At 35.7% G+C, this 15,073-nt stretch overlaps 1 protein-coding gene across 2 annotated transcripts; it reads left to right on the top strand.

The window, feature by feature from the left end:
* Positions 1 to 1,043: 1,043 nt before the first annotated feature.
* Positions 1,044 to 13,675, top strand: u2af2b (U2 small nuclear RNA auxiliary factor 2b). Of its 2 annotated transcripts, XM_084131982.1 has the most exons (14): positions 1,044 to 1,232; positions 2,891 to 2,911; positions 5,447 to 5,579; positions 5,981 to 6,016; positions 6,435 to 6,538; positions 7,375 to 7,526; positions 8,565 to 8,681; positions 8,769 to 8,907; positions 9,172 to 9,251; positions 9,603 to 9,623; positions 10,286 to 10,408; positions 10,505 to 10,591; positions 12,354 to 12,605; positions 12,778 to 13,675. In XM_084131982.1, the coding sequence occupies exons 1-14, from the start codon at positions 1,184 to 1,186 to the stop codon at positions 12,910 to 12,912; spliced, it is 1,449 nt and encodes a 482-aa protein (XP_083988108.1). In that variant the 5' UTR covers positions 1,044 to 1,183; the 3' UTR covers positions 12,913 to 13,675. The 2 variants fall into 2 exon arrangements, with proteins under 2 accessions (XP_083988108.1, XP_083988109.1); XM_084131983.1 differs by lacking the exon at positions 9,603 to 9,623.
* The last annotated feature ends 1,398 nt before the right edge of the window (positions 13,676 to 15,073 follow it).

Raw genomic sequence — 15,073 nt, 5'->3', positions numbered from 1 at the left:
TAATATGTGTGCGTTCTTTTCCATACATAGTCTAGTGAAGAGAAAAACAGAAGAAGAAGAAAAAAAAAAAAACAGAATAGTAGCTTTGTTGTGTTCAACATCTGTTAATCATTGAAATCACTTGGGTAGAAGTGTAATTGACAATAGTTGAAAGATAATGATGTATATAAACAAGGTATTTTATATCAGAGTCATTGTTTACATTTGTGCAATTTTGTACACTTTTGGGTACCAGTGCGACTCATAAAAGCAAACCATAAATGTCAAAGATTGTTTATTGATTTAAAATATAATTTATGAGAAAAGGGCTTGTTCATTACCCTTGGTGTCTATTAACTAGTTCATAACCCTCCTTTGTTGTGCCTGTATAATATTAAAGCAAATGCTAAAACAGTGTTTATACTTTGCAACATCCGTTTAATGGCTTAAATGGAGTTTTGTTGTTGTGATTATCTATTATTTTTTGTATTTTGAGACTTTTGTATTATGACTTTCAAAACTGTACCCTGCTGCTATTAAACATCTCCAATATTGTATGAAAGAACGCATCTTTAAGTCATTTACAGCGACAAATCCCCTTCACTCTTTTTAAAGAGGAAATTGTACGTCTAATCTCAGATAATTAGAGCTAAACTGCAAAGTGGAAGATTGATGGAGGATTAAACAGTGGATGAAAAAAAAAAAAAACTGTTCCCCCTGGTCAGTAGGGGCGCACAGCTTAATTTCCCTTATTCAGAGTGACTTTTGGGGCTGTGAAGAAACGATCAGCATCCGCCAACGCGGAATGAGCGGTTAGCTTCCTCAGCCGAGACGGGTTAGACTTCAACACAGTTAATAATGACAACTTACAGCATTTGACTATCAAAGAGACTATCTAAAAGAGTAAATATTACTAGCTAAGGGGTTTAATCATCTGTATTGCCGACGCGAGCCTTTCATTTTCACCCTGCGGTGGTTCGAGTTAGCATTAGCAGCTAACAACCCTCTAAAGCAAAGCGTGTATTTCTCTCTCCACGAATTTAAGTGCATTTTTTGAAACTATATATGCTGGTGTAACATTTTAAAACATCTGCATTTTTATAGTCCGTCCCTTGAAATTGCGTGTGACAAAGAGAGCGCTATTTAAAAGCGAAAGAGCGTGTTAACTGAAGTTTCAGAGTCTGGGTTAGATCAAAACACCAGGATGTCTGATTTTGATGAATTCGAGAGACAGCTATCTGAAAACAAACAAGGTGAGTATAAATGTGCACCACTGCCTGTCTTGAACGATAATCACTTGCATAGCATCATATTATCTTAATAACTAAACATATTGATGCTTACGGTAATTTAACGCATTCAGCGCTTGAAACATTTTTTTATGCTTTATAGAGGAAAATAGATCTAGAAAGCTGTAAATATGCATAAATATTTGATAATTGGTAATTGTTTATATTTACTGACAGGATACGTGTTATTTAATTTATTCTGTATTTGGTGAAACAACTCCCTTTGTTTGGATAAAATGTGTCAAGAAAAGTTCAATGTACTTAAAGTCAACATGAAATTAAAATTATGGAATATTGCAGTGTTATAAATGATTTATCCGTGCACACCATTCCTTTTTTTAAATTCGTGTTCCCATGTTCCCAATCAAATTAACATCCCCCTCCCACTTGCAACGACATCGCTTTTCTGATGACGTGCTTACTGGCGCGAGGGCGGGACAACCTGTCACATGAGATCACAGTAATAGCAAACCACAACGATCCAATCAATTCCCGATGGACAAAATCAAGTCCGGACCTAAAATTTGTTCTTGTTTAAGAAGCCATTTCAGATGTCACAATAGTGAAGAAAATACACTTGCAAGTTCCATTTCATGCAGATTTTAAGTCTTAATAATGTAGTACATGAATTTTAAAATAATGATAATAATAATAAAAAAAAAAAACACCCCTCTACAATAACTGCTGGGAAAGTTTTATATTTGAAACCAACAGCTCAGAGCTTACTTGAATTTATTGTGGTGGTGATTGTCCCAGAATTAATATGCCATTATAAGCTTTGAATTTATTGTTTTATATATAACTTATGATCAGCTTGTAATTTACGTTTTTGTATGTCTAGTCTACATTGTTGTCAGATCACCTGCCACAAGTGACACATTCTGTTAGGGCTGTAAAATCGATTAATTGCGATTAATCACATTTAACATAAAAGTATGTTTACATAATATGTGTATTTAATATATATATATATATATATATATATTATACAAATATATTTTTATGTGTGTGTGTAACCCTGGGTAAATTTGGGTTATTAAAACCTGTTAATTATTGACAATGAGTTTAATCTATGTGCATTAATTGTACACATTCAAGGTTGAATCTGTTACTGTGCTTATTTTTAAGAGCGTTAACCTGTATTTATAATCTCTGTATGCAAATATGGTTAAGCAGGACAACAACTCTCTCAAGCCAATCTGGGAGAATGACTCTGCTTTACCATATTTGCATATAGAAATTATAAATACAGGTTGACGCTCTTAAAAATAAACACAGTAACAAACTCAAACTTGAATGTCTACAATTAAAATGCTCATGGATTAAACTTATTGTCAATAATTAACACCCATGGTTATATATATTAATAAAATTATATATATATATATATATATATATATATATATATATATATATATATATATATATATATATATATATATATATATATATATACATACATACACACACATATATTGTAAACACTGACTTTTATGTTAGATGCGATTGATTGCGATTAATCGATTTTACAGCCCTACATTCTGTATTCTGTTTGTAAGTAAAAATGAGTTGCAATAACTTTTGTTTTCCCTTTTTTAACCCCTCTCGTTTCTTCCGCACAGGTGACAGTCTAAACGGTCATGGTGGGTATCCAATAATGAGGTGCAGAAAAGCACACACAACCTGTCTCTTTCCTTTACCTCTAATCTTCCTTTTTCCCCTAGATACTCACTGTGAAACTCTACATAATAGTGTGCCAAATCTTTCATTCTGCAGCTGGAATGGGCTTTCTCTTCTTGTTCCTTCCTCTTTCCTTACTCTATGACTCGATCGGGAGTCACAAAATTTGGCCGATCTTACAAACCGATCAAAATTTGAGGAAAAAAATGTGTCAACTAGCGACCAATCAGTAATCAAACTAGTGATCAATATGCGACCAAACAACAAGTATTCATATGAAAGTCGCCGCCGATGCACATGTGAACACTACACAGATTAGGCTTTTTTTTTTGCTTTGTAAATTCGTGAAACGGTAGTAAAAATAGTAAATTGCACATCTTTATTTAAATACATAACATGATGCGTCATTCTTGAGAAAATCCTCACTGAGTGACTTGACGTGCTGCTCGGCTAAAGCTATAGGACTTCCGTGGTCCATTCGCATCGCCAACATGATGAAAGTTCAAGCTTGATCTCGGGCATGGTGGGTGGGTATAGTGGGTAGGGACGATGTGTAGAGACCAATCGGACACTGGTTTACAGCTGGAGCGCACTTGGATTGGTTTAATTAACAGGCCTTGATTTACCATGCGCCATAGAATAGGAGCGCACAGCTAAAACAGCACTGGAAGATCATCACTCATCCACCAGGATCTCATTATTTGTTACTTAATCTATGTAATTATTACAAATATTTTCATGCTTTATTGCGGCATTTACACATGTAAGTAGTAGGGCTGTCAAAATGGCTGAAAAGCTAAATTCGAATTTCTTTCTTAAATATTAGCAAAATTCGCATTCTAAAGGCAAAACTTAATGTTAGATGAAAAAAGTAGGCTACTGTATTGTCTTAAAGGGATAGTTCACCCAAAAATGAAAATTACCCCATGATTTACTCACCCTCAAGCCATCCTAGGTGTATATGATATTCTTCTTTTAGACGAATATAATCGGAGTTATATTAAAAAATGTCCAGGCTCTTCCAAGCTTTATAATGGCAGTGAATGGCCGTTTCTGTTTTGAAGTCCATCAAAGTGCATCCATCCATGATAAAGGTGCTCCACACAGCTCCGGGGGGTTAATAAATGTTTTCTGAAGCGAAGCGATGCGTATGTATGAAAAATACCCATATTAAAAACACCAGTCACGAATTAGAAGTCTAAAACGAAATTTTTTAAAGAGAAATGTCGGAGGAGCTTGAGTTTGTTGCCCAGCCCTGTTTTTTTGAACCATGAGAGGCGTCAAAGCTTACCCTACTCCTACATGCTACGTCATACATCAAGTGTTACTCTTTTGGCGCAAGTAGGCCCTGTAGGCCGTCTGCCGGAAGCTAGTTATTTTAATCGATAAAGTTTTAAATATGGATATTTTTCTTACACGAACGTATCGCTTCGCTTCAGAAGGCCTTTATTAACCCCCCGGAGCTGTGTGGAGCACCTTTATCATGGATGGATGCACTTTGATGGACTTCAAAACTGAAAAGGCTATTCACTGCCATTATAAAGCTTGGAAGAGCCTGGTTACTTTTTTAATATAACTCCGATTGTATTCGTCTGAAAGAAGAATGTCATATACACCTAGGAGTGCTTGAGGGTGAGTAAATCATGAGCTAATTTTAATTTTTGGGTGAACTATCCCTTTAAGCGATAAGCAAATCAAGCATTGCATCTTTTATTGAAATTAAATGCTCTGACCTATTCTCTCTGACTCGCGAGTCCTCATTCTCTTTTTTTCACCATTTTTCAAAATTAACAACGCAGCCGCATCACGCTGTACTGGATAAGCTTGACACACCAAAAACTTTTATGCACGGTTTTTGCATCCGAATGTGCATTTCTTTTTCTTTTTTTCATTCTAAGAATATTCAAAATTTGAATTTTTATTTGACAGCCCTAGTAAGTAGTTCTTATGTTCAGTAAAACACTCAGATCACTTGTTTGGAGAGGTTTTTAGATTTTGATAAAAAGCCTACCATGGTTCCAAATGCCAAAACCTTCGATTGCTTTGAGATATCAACAGAATTTGGCCCAGATGTAGTTGACAGGATTGTGAAAAGCCCAAACTATTTGATATGGTTATTGGTTTGTGTAAGCCCTGTTTTTAAAGGCCTATTCAATGTTTATTGTCAAAAGAATATTTGTTGTGGTTATATATTTGATTCTCAATTAAAACAATATACATCATCACTGTATATAACCAAGGCAACATCTGTGGCAGTACTTTTAACTAAAAAAAAAAAAAGTTTTAGAGAGTCAATAGAGACTCTCTTATACAAGTACATATCACTTATATAAAGCTTGAATGATCGGTATCGGCCGATCATGATGACAAGAAATGGGTTGTCGGTATCAGCTGCAAAAATCCTGTTAGGAGCATCCCTACTGGTTTGCTTCAGGAGCCTGTGGCTTTGACTAATTTTTTGGGATGCTCATATTTTTCATTTCTTTCTTCTGTCTCAGAGCGGGACAAAGAGAACCGGCACCGGCGCCGCAGCCCCTCACGCAGCCGCAGTCGAGAGAGGAAGAGGAGGAGCAGAGAGAGAAGAAGCCGGGAACGCCGCAGCGACAGCAAGGACCGCCGCCATAGACGCAGGTGCGAGAGGGAATGTCGTGACGTTATTGTCATCATTATTCAAGGCTCAACAATAAAGAGGGTGCAGAGTGAGAGCTTTGGGCTAGTTGATGTACATGCATATTGCATATTTAAATATCTGATTTTTCTGCAAGCTATTCTTATTGTTGAGCCCTGTTGAAATAGATGTTGCTATTACAATACGAGTCAATTCATGCCCTTTTAATTATGCTTGATTTACGCAGTTTAAGCTGAATTTAAAACTGAAGTAGTCCGTTTTAAGTGCACTGTAATCAAGAATAAGGCAGGATGCACGGTAAAATCATTAGTCTTGCTCTTAAACCTCATTCAGTTTATGTACTGTGGTTTAAGCTACTGTAAAGTAGCTACATGTCAAACCCTGTTCTTAAATGTCATTTCAGTGATCAAATTCAGAACCATCCCCAAGAAAACGTCAGGTAATACTGCAGATTGGCTGACCCAGTTTTTCCATTTGTTTACATCTTACAAATCCATCTGGCTAGTGTTTTGACATTGAAGGAGTTTGTGAGATGAATTAATACTTATTTCTGCGTTATAATCCTTGTCTTTATGTGTGGAGTTGTTACGCTAGGTAAAATATTTTTAATTAGTGCCAACTGTAACAGTTACAGATTATTATTCTTATTTCGCAATTTTTTTTATTGCAATTTTAATTTTACTATTCTTTTGGATTTAAAGGAATAATTTAACTAAATGACTTGGCTCTTTTATCTTTTTTTTAAAAAAAAAGAAGAAAAAAAAGAGTAATCATTGTTGAATATGTAATATACCAGTTAGATAAAAATGAATTCACTTCGGTTCTTTTCTTTTTCTCTCTGCCTTTCTGTAAATCAGCCGTTCACCTCAACGGGAGAAAAAGAAGAAAATTAAGAAGTACTGGGATGTACCGCCTCCTGGCTTTGAGCATATTACACCCATGCAGTACAAGGCAATGCAAGGTGAGCAACATGGTTTAAAAGACTACCCTGTGTCCAGTCATTATACTCACTAAGTAGGGGTGGGTGATAAACCGGTTGAAATGGTGCACAGAAATGTGTAGACTCTTCAAATAAAAATGCTTAAATTCATTATTTGTCAGTAGGGTTTTTTTTATATTTTTCCATAAAATTACTATATCATGCTGTACAGTAGTGGTCAAAAGTGATGTCCAGAGGAGATACAAGTTTGATTTAAATTATTGAAATATGAGGACAATATATATTTTTTAAATCTAAAAAAAAAACACTTGGTTAAGGTATTTATCTGACAAAATGATTTGGCAAAAAAGGCAAGCTACAGGTTTTCTTTTATGCATAGAAAAACAAAAAGCTCACAGGAAAAAGCATATATTGATAAAAAAAAAAAATGTGTTGGTTCTTGTTTTTGCATGTTCATAATTTCTTTGACAGCCTGGCCAATTTGTTATGTTTCATTGCGTTATCACAAATAAAACAATTTGACTCCAAGCCCAGCTGCATAATATGATTACAAAATCTTTAACAGATTTTTAATAAATAAAGGGTGAAGATGTCATTTTTCCTTGGCTGGACATCACTTTTGGCCACTATATACTTTTGGTATAGTATCAACTAAATATTTTTATGATTTTTTGTTTTGTTTTTTGCTCATATCGCCCACCCCGATCAACTGTTATTTATTCTCTTCCTCTTTCTTTGTCTGGCCTTAATTTTAAAAAATGTTTTGGTTCAGGCATCTCTTGACAATAACAATGTAATGTTATTTAATAATTCATATTCTGTTGTTGATGCAATTATTCTGTCTTTCTCTTCCTCAGCTGCTGGTCAGATCCCTGCCACCGCTTTGCTGCCCACCATGACGCCAGACGGCCTGGCAGTAACGCCGACCCCGGTGCCCGTAGTGGGCAGTCAGATGACTCGCCAGGCTCGCAGGCTTTACGTTGGCAACATCCCATTTGGCATCACAGAGGTGTTGAATGAACACTATTCACACACTAGAATTACTCTGCAGGGTTTTAGAGAACAAATCCACACAGAACACTGGCACAATTAGATGTATTCTGCAGAAGCATATTGAATATTTAATTGTACATGCTCGTTTCCCCTATCTTCACATTTCTGAGAAACACTGTTGATGTTTGAAATCAACCCAAACAAACTCACCCCTCCCCTCATTGCTCCACCGCCAAAATGCACGAACACACAATGCAAAAGTGGATCATAGTTCATCATAGCTGAAGAGAAACAAAATAATGCTTCCCGGAAAGAAAAATAAAACCGGTGAAGATGACTAACAACGACAAGGAAGAATAAAAAAAGAGTATATACAAGCAAGATTTGGTTGTTTGGCGCCAGCAGCTCCAGACAAACAATGACACTCAACACTGTCCTGTTACTATAGGTAACACTGCAACAACACCATATCTTTGATCTGTGAAACATAATGTTATTCACATGTGGAGCAGAACCTACGCAACCTCTGCATCTGTTTTCAGGCCTTCCCGCTTTGTTTTTTCCAGCGCTGGAAAGCTTTTCTAATATTAACGCGGTGCCTAAAGCTCTTGCCTTATCATAACCCTTCTTTTTCCTGTGATAGTCCTCTGTGCTTTTATCTTTTGTAATGTCTCTCAGCCTTCTCTCTTTCTACAGTCGTTCTTCAAATCTTACTCTTGGACACGACAGTGTGTTGTGGCGTTCGGTCCGATTCACTTTCAACAGCGTTTCTCAGAAATCACTTACTGCGTTTTAAAAAAACACTAATAAATAATTAACACTTAAATACAATCTTTAGCAAATCTTAGAGTGAATCAAAAACAATTTCATAGTGTGCATAATGTGCTGCCTAAATTCACTCGTGGCATTTAAAAGGAATTTTTAGTGCTTAAATATCGCCATTTTATAGGTTATTGTTCATAACATTAAAAATGATCTCCATCTTATTATCTGTGCATCCTTTTTTTTTAAACGCATGAATGTCTTTGCATTATATAACACCCTTCTTCCTCAGGAATCCATGATGGACTTCTTCAATGCCCAGATGAGACTCGGTGGTCTGACTCAGGCCCCAGGAAACCCTGTTCTTGCCGTCCAGATTAACCAGGACAAGAACTTTGCTTTCCTTGAGGTGGGTAACACCTGTACACACTGACTTATATTGCCTATGACTTGACAAGCTTGGTTCTTTACAATTTTCCTCCCGTTAATTCTTCAGTTCCGATCAGTGGATGAGACCACACAGGCCATGGCGTTTGATGGCATCATCTTCCAGGGGCAGAGTTTAAAGATTCGCCGGCCACACGATTATCAGCCATTACCTGGCATGAGCGAGAACCCCAGCGTATATGTGCCGGGTATGACCACTTTACAGTTCCCTCTTTGCTCAGATCTCAAACTACAACAAACATGACATGTTCCTTTTGTTCTTTTGATTACAAATGGGTGATTTCAGCATACATTTGTATTACATTCTCAATTCTCAGGTAAATGTATTTTGTTAAACCTAAGAAAATGAGTCTGTTACAACCTTATGATTGTAGTCTATCTGTCTATTATTCTCTTCCTTTTCTTCTGCCGGTCAATTGACTGTTAAGGAATGTTTTCCATCTGCTCCACAGGTGTGGTGTCCACTGTTGTACCAGACTCTATTCACAAGCTTTTCATTGGAGGTTTGCCCAACTATCTCAACGACGACCAGGTTGGTTACAAATGGTTTCTGGTAGAAAGTCTATATAACTCATATAAGAGCCTCATGTGCCATGAAAACATACTGCTCCCTTTTACTGGAACTAACAAAAAAGAACAACATTTATTGAAACTAAACTGCACAAAATAATGAGAAAGTCATAGTGAAATAATGAGCTAGTAGGACAGATTGTATTATTCATAAACACTATAAAAGCTAACAATAATATATTGTAAGGTTTGCCCAGCTTTGTGCTTGTCTTGGCTGCATGTGGCTCTTCATTCTCTGCATATCCTTCCCAACATGAGAAATGAGCAGTTGAAGTTGATTTTTTTAAAAAGTCCTTGATTATTTCTATTTCAGGACAGATTGTTTGAACACCAGGTAATATATGCATATTTGACACACGAGCAAACTCACAGCAAAAAAGGTGGAAATTGGTCAGGGAATAGCTGAAATGTTTATGGCACAAAAAACTTTAATAACATTATGAGTGGATCTCGGGGGAAATTAAAGTCCCCCTGTAGTCAATAATTTAATCCCTTAAAACTCATTTTTGATCACCAAAATTACAAATTTAAAAGTTTTTTAAAAACCTTAGAATAGCTTGATTGTAACTCTACACCCTTGCCTCATTTAGTATACGCAGTTCTTTGAAAATGCAAATTAGCCCTGGCTTTACTCACTCACACCTGCTCAGAGATCCACTCGTTGACGATCACACGTTGTCGTGATTGGTTACAAGGTAGTTTGTGACGTCAGAAACACCAGTGATTTCTTACCGCGTTTGAGACCGTCTTTGGTTCACTGCGGTTTTAAAGAGAAAATACTCAGCAATGGTGTTGACTTATGAATTTGCACATGATTTGTCTTAAAGCATATTAAAAACAACACATAGGCATATAAACAACATTTAAAAACTTGAATTTTACCACAGGGGGACTTTAAATGTTTAAATGTAATGTTTTTATTTGTTTGTTTTACCTTTTTCCTGCTTGTGTTATAGATGCAATGTAAATCCTGAATTTCTTTCTTCGTGTATTCAGGTTAAAGAGTTGTTAACCTCTTTTGGACCTCTCAAAGCCTTCAATTTGGTTAAGGACAGCGCTACCGGCCTCTCAAAGGGCTATGCTTTCTGTGAATATGTGGATGTTAACATCAATGATCAGGTGAGTTGGCATGGTTAGTGTTTCACTGTGTGCATGGATTTTAACATGTTTAGCCCATATGCTAAGATGAAGTCAATCTGTTAATGTTTCTTCCAGGCTATTGCAGGATTGAATGGTATGCAGTTAGCAGATAAGAAGCTGCTGGTTCAGAGGGCAAGTGTAGGGGCCAAGAATGCCACAATGGTAAGAATCAAGTTTAACGTGAAATTCACTCATTTGAAGACATTTTATACAAATAAGACCTGGCGACATTTTTGTGGTTAAAGCATTGTACGTGTTTTTTCTTATTACACTACTGTACGAAAGTTTGGGTTTGGTTAAATTGTTAATATTTGTATGATTTTGAAAGTCTCTTGTAGTGTTGCACGGTGCACCGATACTTCAAAAGTATCGCGATTCTCGGAAATTAAAAACGTCACGATTCCTACATTTATTAGTATCGATACTTCAAAGAATGACCGCATTCCAGATTTGTAAGGCCGGCGACACACTGGATGCGTGGCGTGAGCGTCTCAGCTGCGTGGCGTGTCAGTTTTTATTTCGGCTCCCATGTTAACAGGTTAGAGCTAGCACACTGCCTGCGTTACATGCGCGCCCGAGCCGCGCGGAAATCGTGTGCATGCTAGAAATAGAACCGACGCCTATTTTTCACGCGACACGCAAGCGTGTTCGAAGCGTTTCCAGGCAAAATAGAATGGGAAAAGATGTTTCTATGTCATTTTGACAGGAATACATATTAATAAATGACATTTTGATGTTTTGAAAGCCTCTAGGTTTTGACATAAATGCAGATATAAATGTAATTTAAAAAAATATGCTTGATTTTCAAATACTGCACCTCTCAATACAGTGTATTGTGGTTCAATATTCTGTAGCCTATTTTGCCGTCAACACGACGTTGTCTTTGCTGCTATATATTTATGCTTAACATGAAGTATAGGCCTTCCACAACTCTCTCCCCATATGTAAAATATATCACCAATGAGGCTTATTATATGTTACCATTATTAAACATTGTTTAATATAATCGCTGTTCATATTTTTATTCAAAGTTCAGAATCAAGATAAAGTTATTACTGGTAACTCTTATGTTTCTTATGATAACTGAGATAATGCTGTTAAATTTATTATTATTTTTACCTTGAATGTCATTGCTCTAATTTTTTTATTTTTTTTTAATAATATTTTGTTCAAATGTTTAATATATCTGCTGTTCATATGTTCATTTATTAGTGTGTTATATGATTAGAATGTTGTCCCGGTTTTAAAATAAAGCACAGCAATGATATTTGAGAGTTTCTCCCTTTTCAGGAAAAGTATCGAAAAAGTATCGAAATCACAATTCTTGACTTGGTATCGGTATCGAAACAATAATTTTGGTATCGTGACAACACTAGTCTCTTGTGCTCACCAAAGATGCATACATTTGAGCAAAAATACTGTAAAAACAGTAATATTGTGAAACATTATTTTTTTATATTCTAATTTTAAATGGCCTGTTTTCTATTTTAATATATTTCAAATTGTAATCTATTCCTGTGATTTTCATTACTCAAGTTTCAGGTTTCACATAATCCTTCAGATATAATTTTAATAAGCTGATTTGCTGAAGAAACATTTCTTATCATCAATGTTGAAAACAGTAGTGCCACGTAATATTTTTGTGAAAACTCTACTTTACTCTAACAGCATTTAATTAAAATAGAAATTGTTTTAATATTAAAAATGTCTTAAGTATTCATTTTCTTCAAAAAAAAAGAAAAACAAATGAATAAAATCTTACTGACCCCAAACATTTGAATGGTAGTGCATATGTTCTTGGTCTCATCTGTGCATGTTCCAAAAAAACAAAAGTCTTTCAAAATGTGTGCAGCACTGATGCATAAGTTTATTTTAAATAGGATAAATTGATTCTCAAGCCGTCTTTCTTTTTATTTATCTGTAGACGAGTATAAATGAGACTCCGGTGACGTTGCAAGTACCGGGGATGATGGCAAACTCCATGATGCAGATGGGCGGCATCCCTACCGAGGTCCTGTGCCTGATGAACATGGTGGCTCCAGAGGAGCTCCTGGACGACGAGGAGTACGAGGAGATAGTGGAGGACGTCAAGGAGGAGTGCTCCAAATATGGCCAGGTCAAGAGCATAGAGATTCCTCGGCCTGTTGATGGCCTCGACATCCCTGGAACCGGCAAGGTAAGCCTTACCAAACCAGCTCAAGTGATGCATGGGGGACCATGGGTTTGGGCTGTTTTTCAGTCCTTTTTTTACGTAGGTGCTGATTAAAGTACTTTGACTCTGAACCCTCCAGCAATGAACATCTGGTAGTGCTACACAAACCATCCCACAATCTGTTTTATTTTTCCAGATCTTTGTGGAGTTCACATCTGTCTACGACTCCCAGAAAGCCATGCAGGGCTTAACGGGAAGAAAGTTCGCCAACAGAGTGGTGGTGACCAAGTACTGCGATCCAGATGCCTACCACCGCCGAGACTTCTGGTAGAGGAAGAGAGCGAGAAAAATGGGACGGAGTCCAGCTTTGCGATAACAGCTCGTATAAAAAGATAGAAATTGAGGCAGAGATGACAGGGGGAACATTTTTTTTTGTTTGTTTATGGTTAAAAAAGCCAAAAGGTGAATGTTGTGTTTTTTTTGTTTTGTTTTTTTGAGGCTTAAATTAAAAGATGATTTGTGAGCAATTATGGGAGGGTTTCTGCTTTTGTTTGTATTTTAAGATTATTAGCGGGAGATATTCTGTTATACTGATTATACTTATTCTGTTAATAAAATTGTTACTATTTTTTAATTGTACACTGAAACAAATGATGTAAAATCGTGATTGTTGACCATCAGAGAAGATGAAAGAACTATTGATGCCCAACCAAATGCGGAGATTCGTTCATAATTGCTGGATAATTCAAATGAAGACGTCATCTTTTGGTCCCTTACCTTGTTTTTATCTCTTTTTATTCCTCATTTGAATCGTATCCCTTCTCAGAAGTCATTTGTCTTCTCTGTTGGCCAGCTCACCACATCTCCCTCCCATTTTGTAGCTTTTTGCAGTTCATATCTCCAGGTATTAGACCTTGTTTTTGTCTGTTTTGTTCTTACACTTACTGGGTCTCTTCCATACATATCACCAAACGATTAGATGGTGATGACATTTGTCCAACGTGGCACCTTTTCTGTTTCTGTACGTGTGATGTCTTTTTTTTTTTTCTCAGTATAATAGGCCACTTTTGATAATAAAACTCTTGGAAGTATGATCCGTTGTCAATCTGTCCGTCTGGTTGTCAATTGGTTTGAAAGACGCCGCATGCTTCTCTGTTAAGCAATATGTAGCATTTTTGTACTTTGTGGCTGATCAGATGGCTAGTCTCTAAACAAAACTGGTATTTTCTTTATCTTCAGGGCTGAATATACATCTTTATTCCCTCTGCACATCTAGATGACTTATTTTGAATATTTTTGTTGCTTATTGCTTCTTACATATTACAGCACAACTATCAGGCTTGTATATCTACTGATTTATTAAAATAGTACTAGGAACATCTTTAGTGCTACATACGCTAATACCTGAAATCAGTAGATTTAAAATTAAACATTCATGTGCCACAAGTGTCTAGAATCAGTGACAGATTTCCGAATGTTTCCCATTTAAGGACTATTTAGTGTGAAGTTAATTTGTGAAGGTCATTTCTTCATTATAGTCTTTTAGCTTCTGTTACAGAAGATCAGATTGAACTGGGATGTATTGCGATGCCGTGGATGAACTGATAGTTGTGTTTATGAGGTCTTTTTGTCAATACAAACCAAAGTTAATCGCTTATTTCTCCTCCTCTTTCTCTGTCAAATTAAAGACTTTATCACTGCCGTGCAGCAACATGCTGCAACCTATTTTCTATTGGTGTGTTCTGATTAAAACCAGTTTTTATGCTGTTGTCTAGTTCAAATATAGTCTAATCATGTTCATTGTGGTTTGAACATCGAGATGTGTGGTAACAAACACTGTAAGACTCATGGTTGATAGAAAAACGAATAGGCCTGTTGTGTGTTTTCATGTCGACTCGGTCAGTTGTTCATAATGTGTTTCCATCTCATTCTCTGTTCATTGAATACTTTTGGTAATGTCTTGATTTTCTTATGTAAACAGTAGTAAAATGATTTTACAACAATCAACAGTCTTTTAATGGAATGGTTTTTGAAGATGCTTTTCTTATGCATTTAAAAAAAAACAAAAAAAACAGCATCTTATTTGAGAAAGTTGATTTTTTTTTTTCTTCAAATGATTTAAAAATAACAGCAGAGCATAAATCATTGGAAAATGAAAGTGCACTGGATTGTCCATATAAATATCACTTAAAAAAGTTTTTTTTATTGGCTTGTCTTATTTTATCCCTCAATAATACTCTTTCAAGAACTTGAGAGTTTATTTTATTATTTATATACTAACATGGTATTTATTAATATTTTGAGTATTTACATTTTTTGTTGTTGAATTTATACTATTTTAATTTATAATTTTAATTTGTTTAATTTCCATATTAAACTAAAATTAAAGTTTATTTATATGTAGCTTTATTTTTTATTTCCCTCATAGAAGAGATATTGTGTCTCAAAGGGACCTTGTTAAATAAAATAAAATTTAAAAAGATGTTAAAATA

The sequence above is a fragment of the Abramis brama genome (genome assembly GCF_963993115.1).
Source record: "Abramis brama genome assembly, chromosome: 12".
In the NCBI taxonomy this organism is placed as follows: Eukaryota; Metazoa; Chordata; class Actinopteri; order Cypriniformes; family Leuciscidae; genus Abramis; species Abramis brama.
Note: the sequence above shows the minus strand (reverse complement) of the source record. Positions and strands in the feature narration are given on the sequence as shown.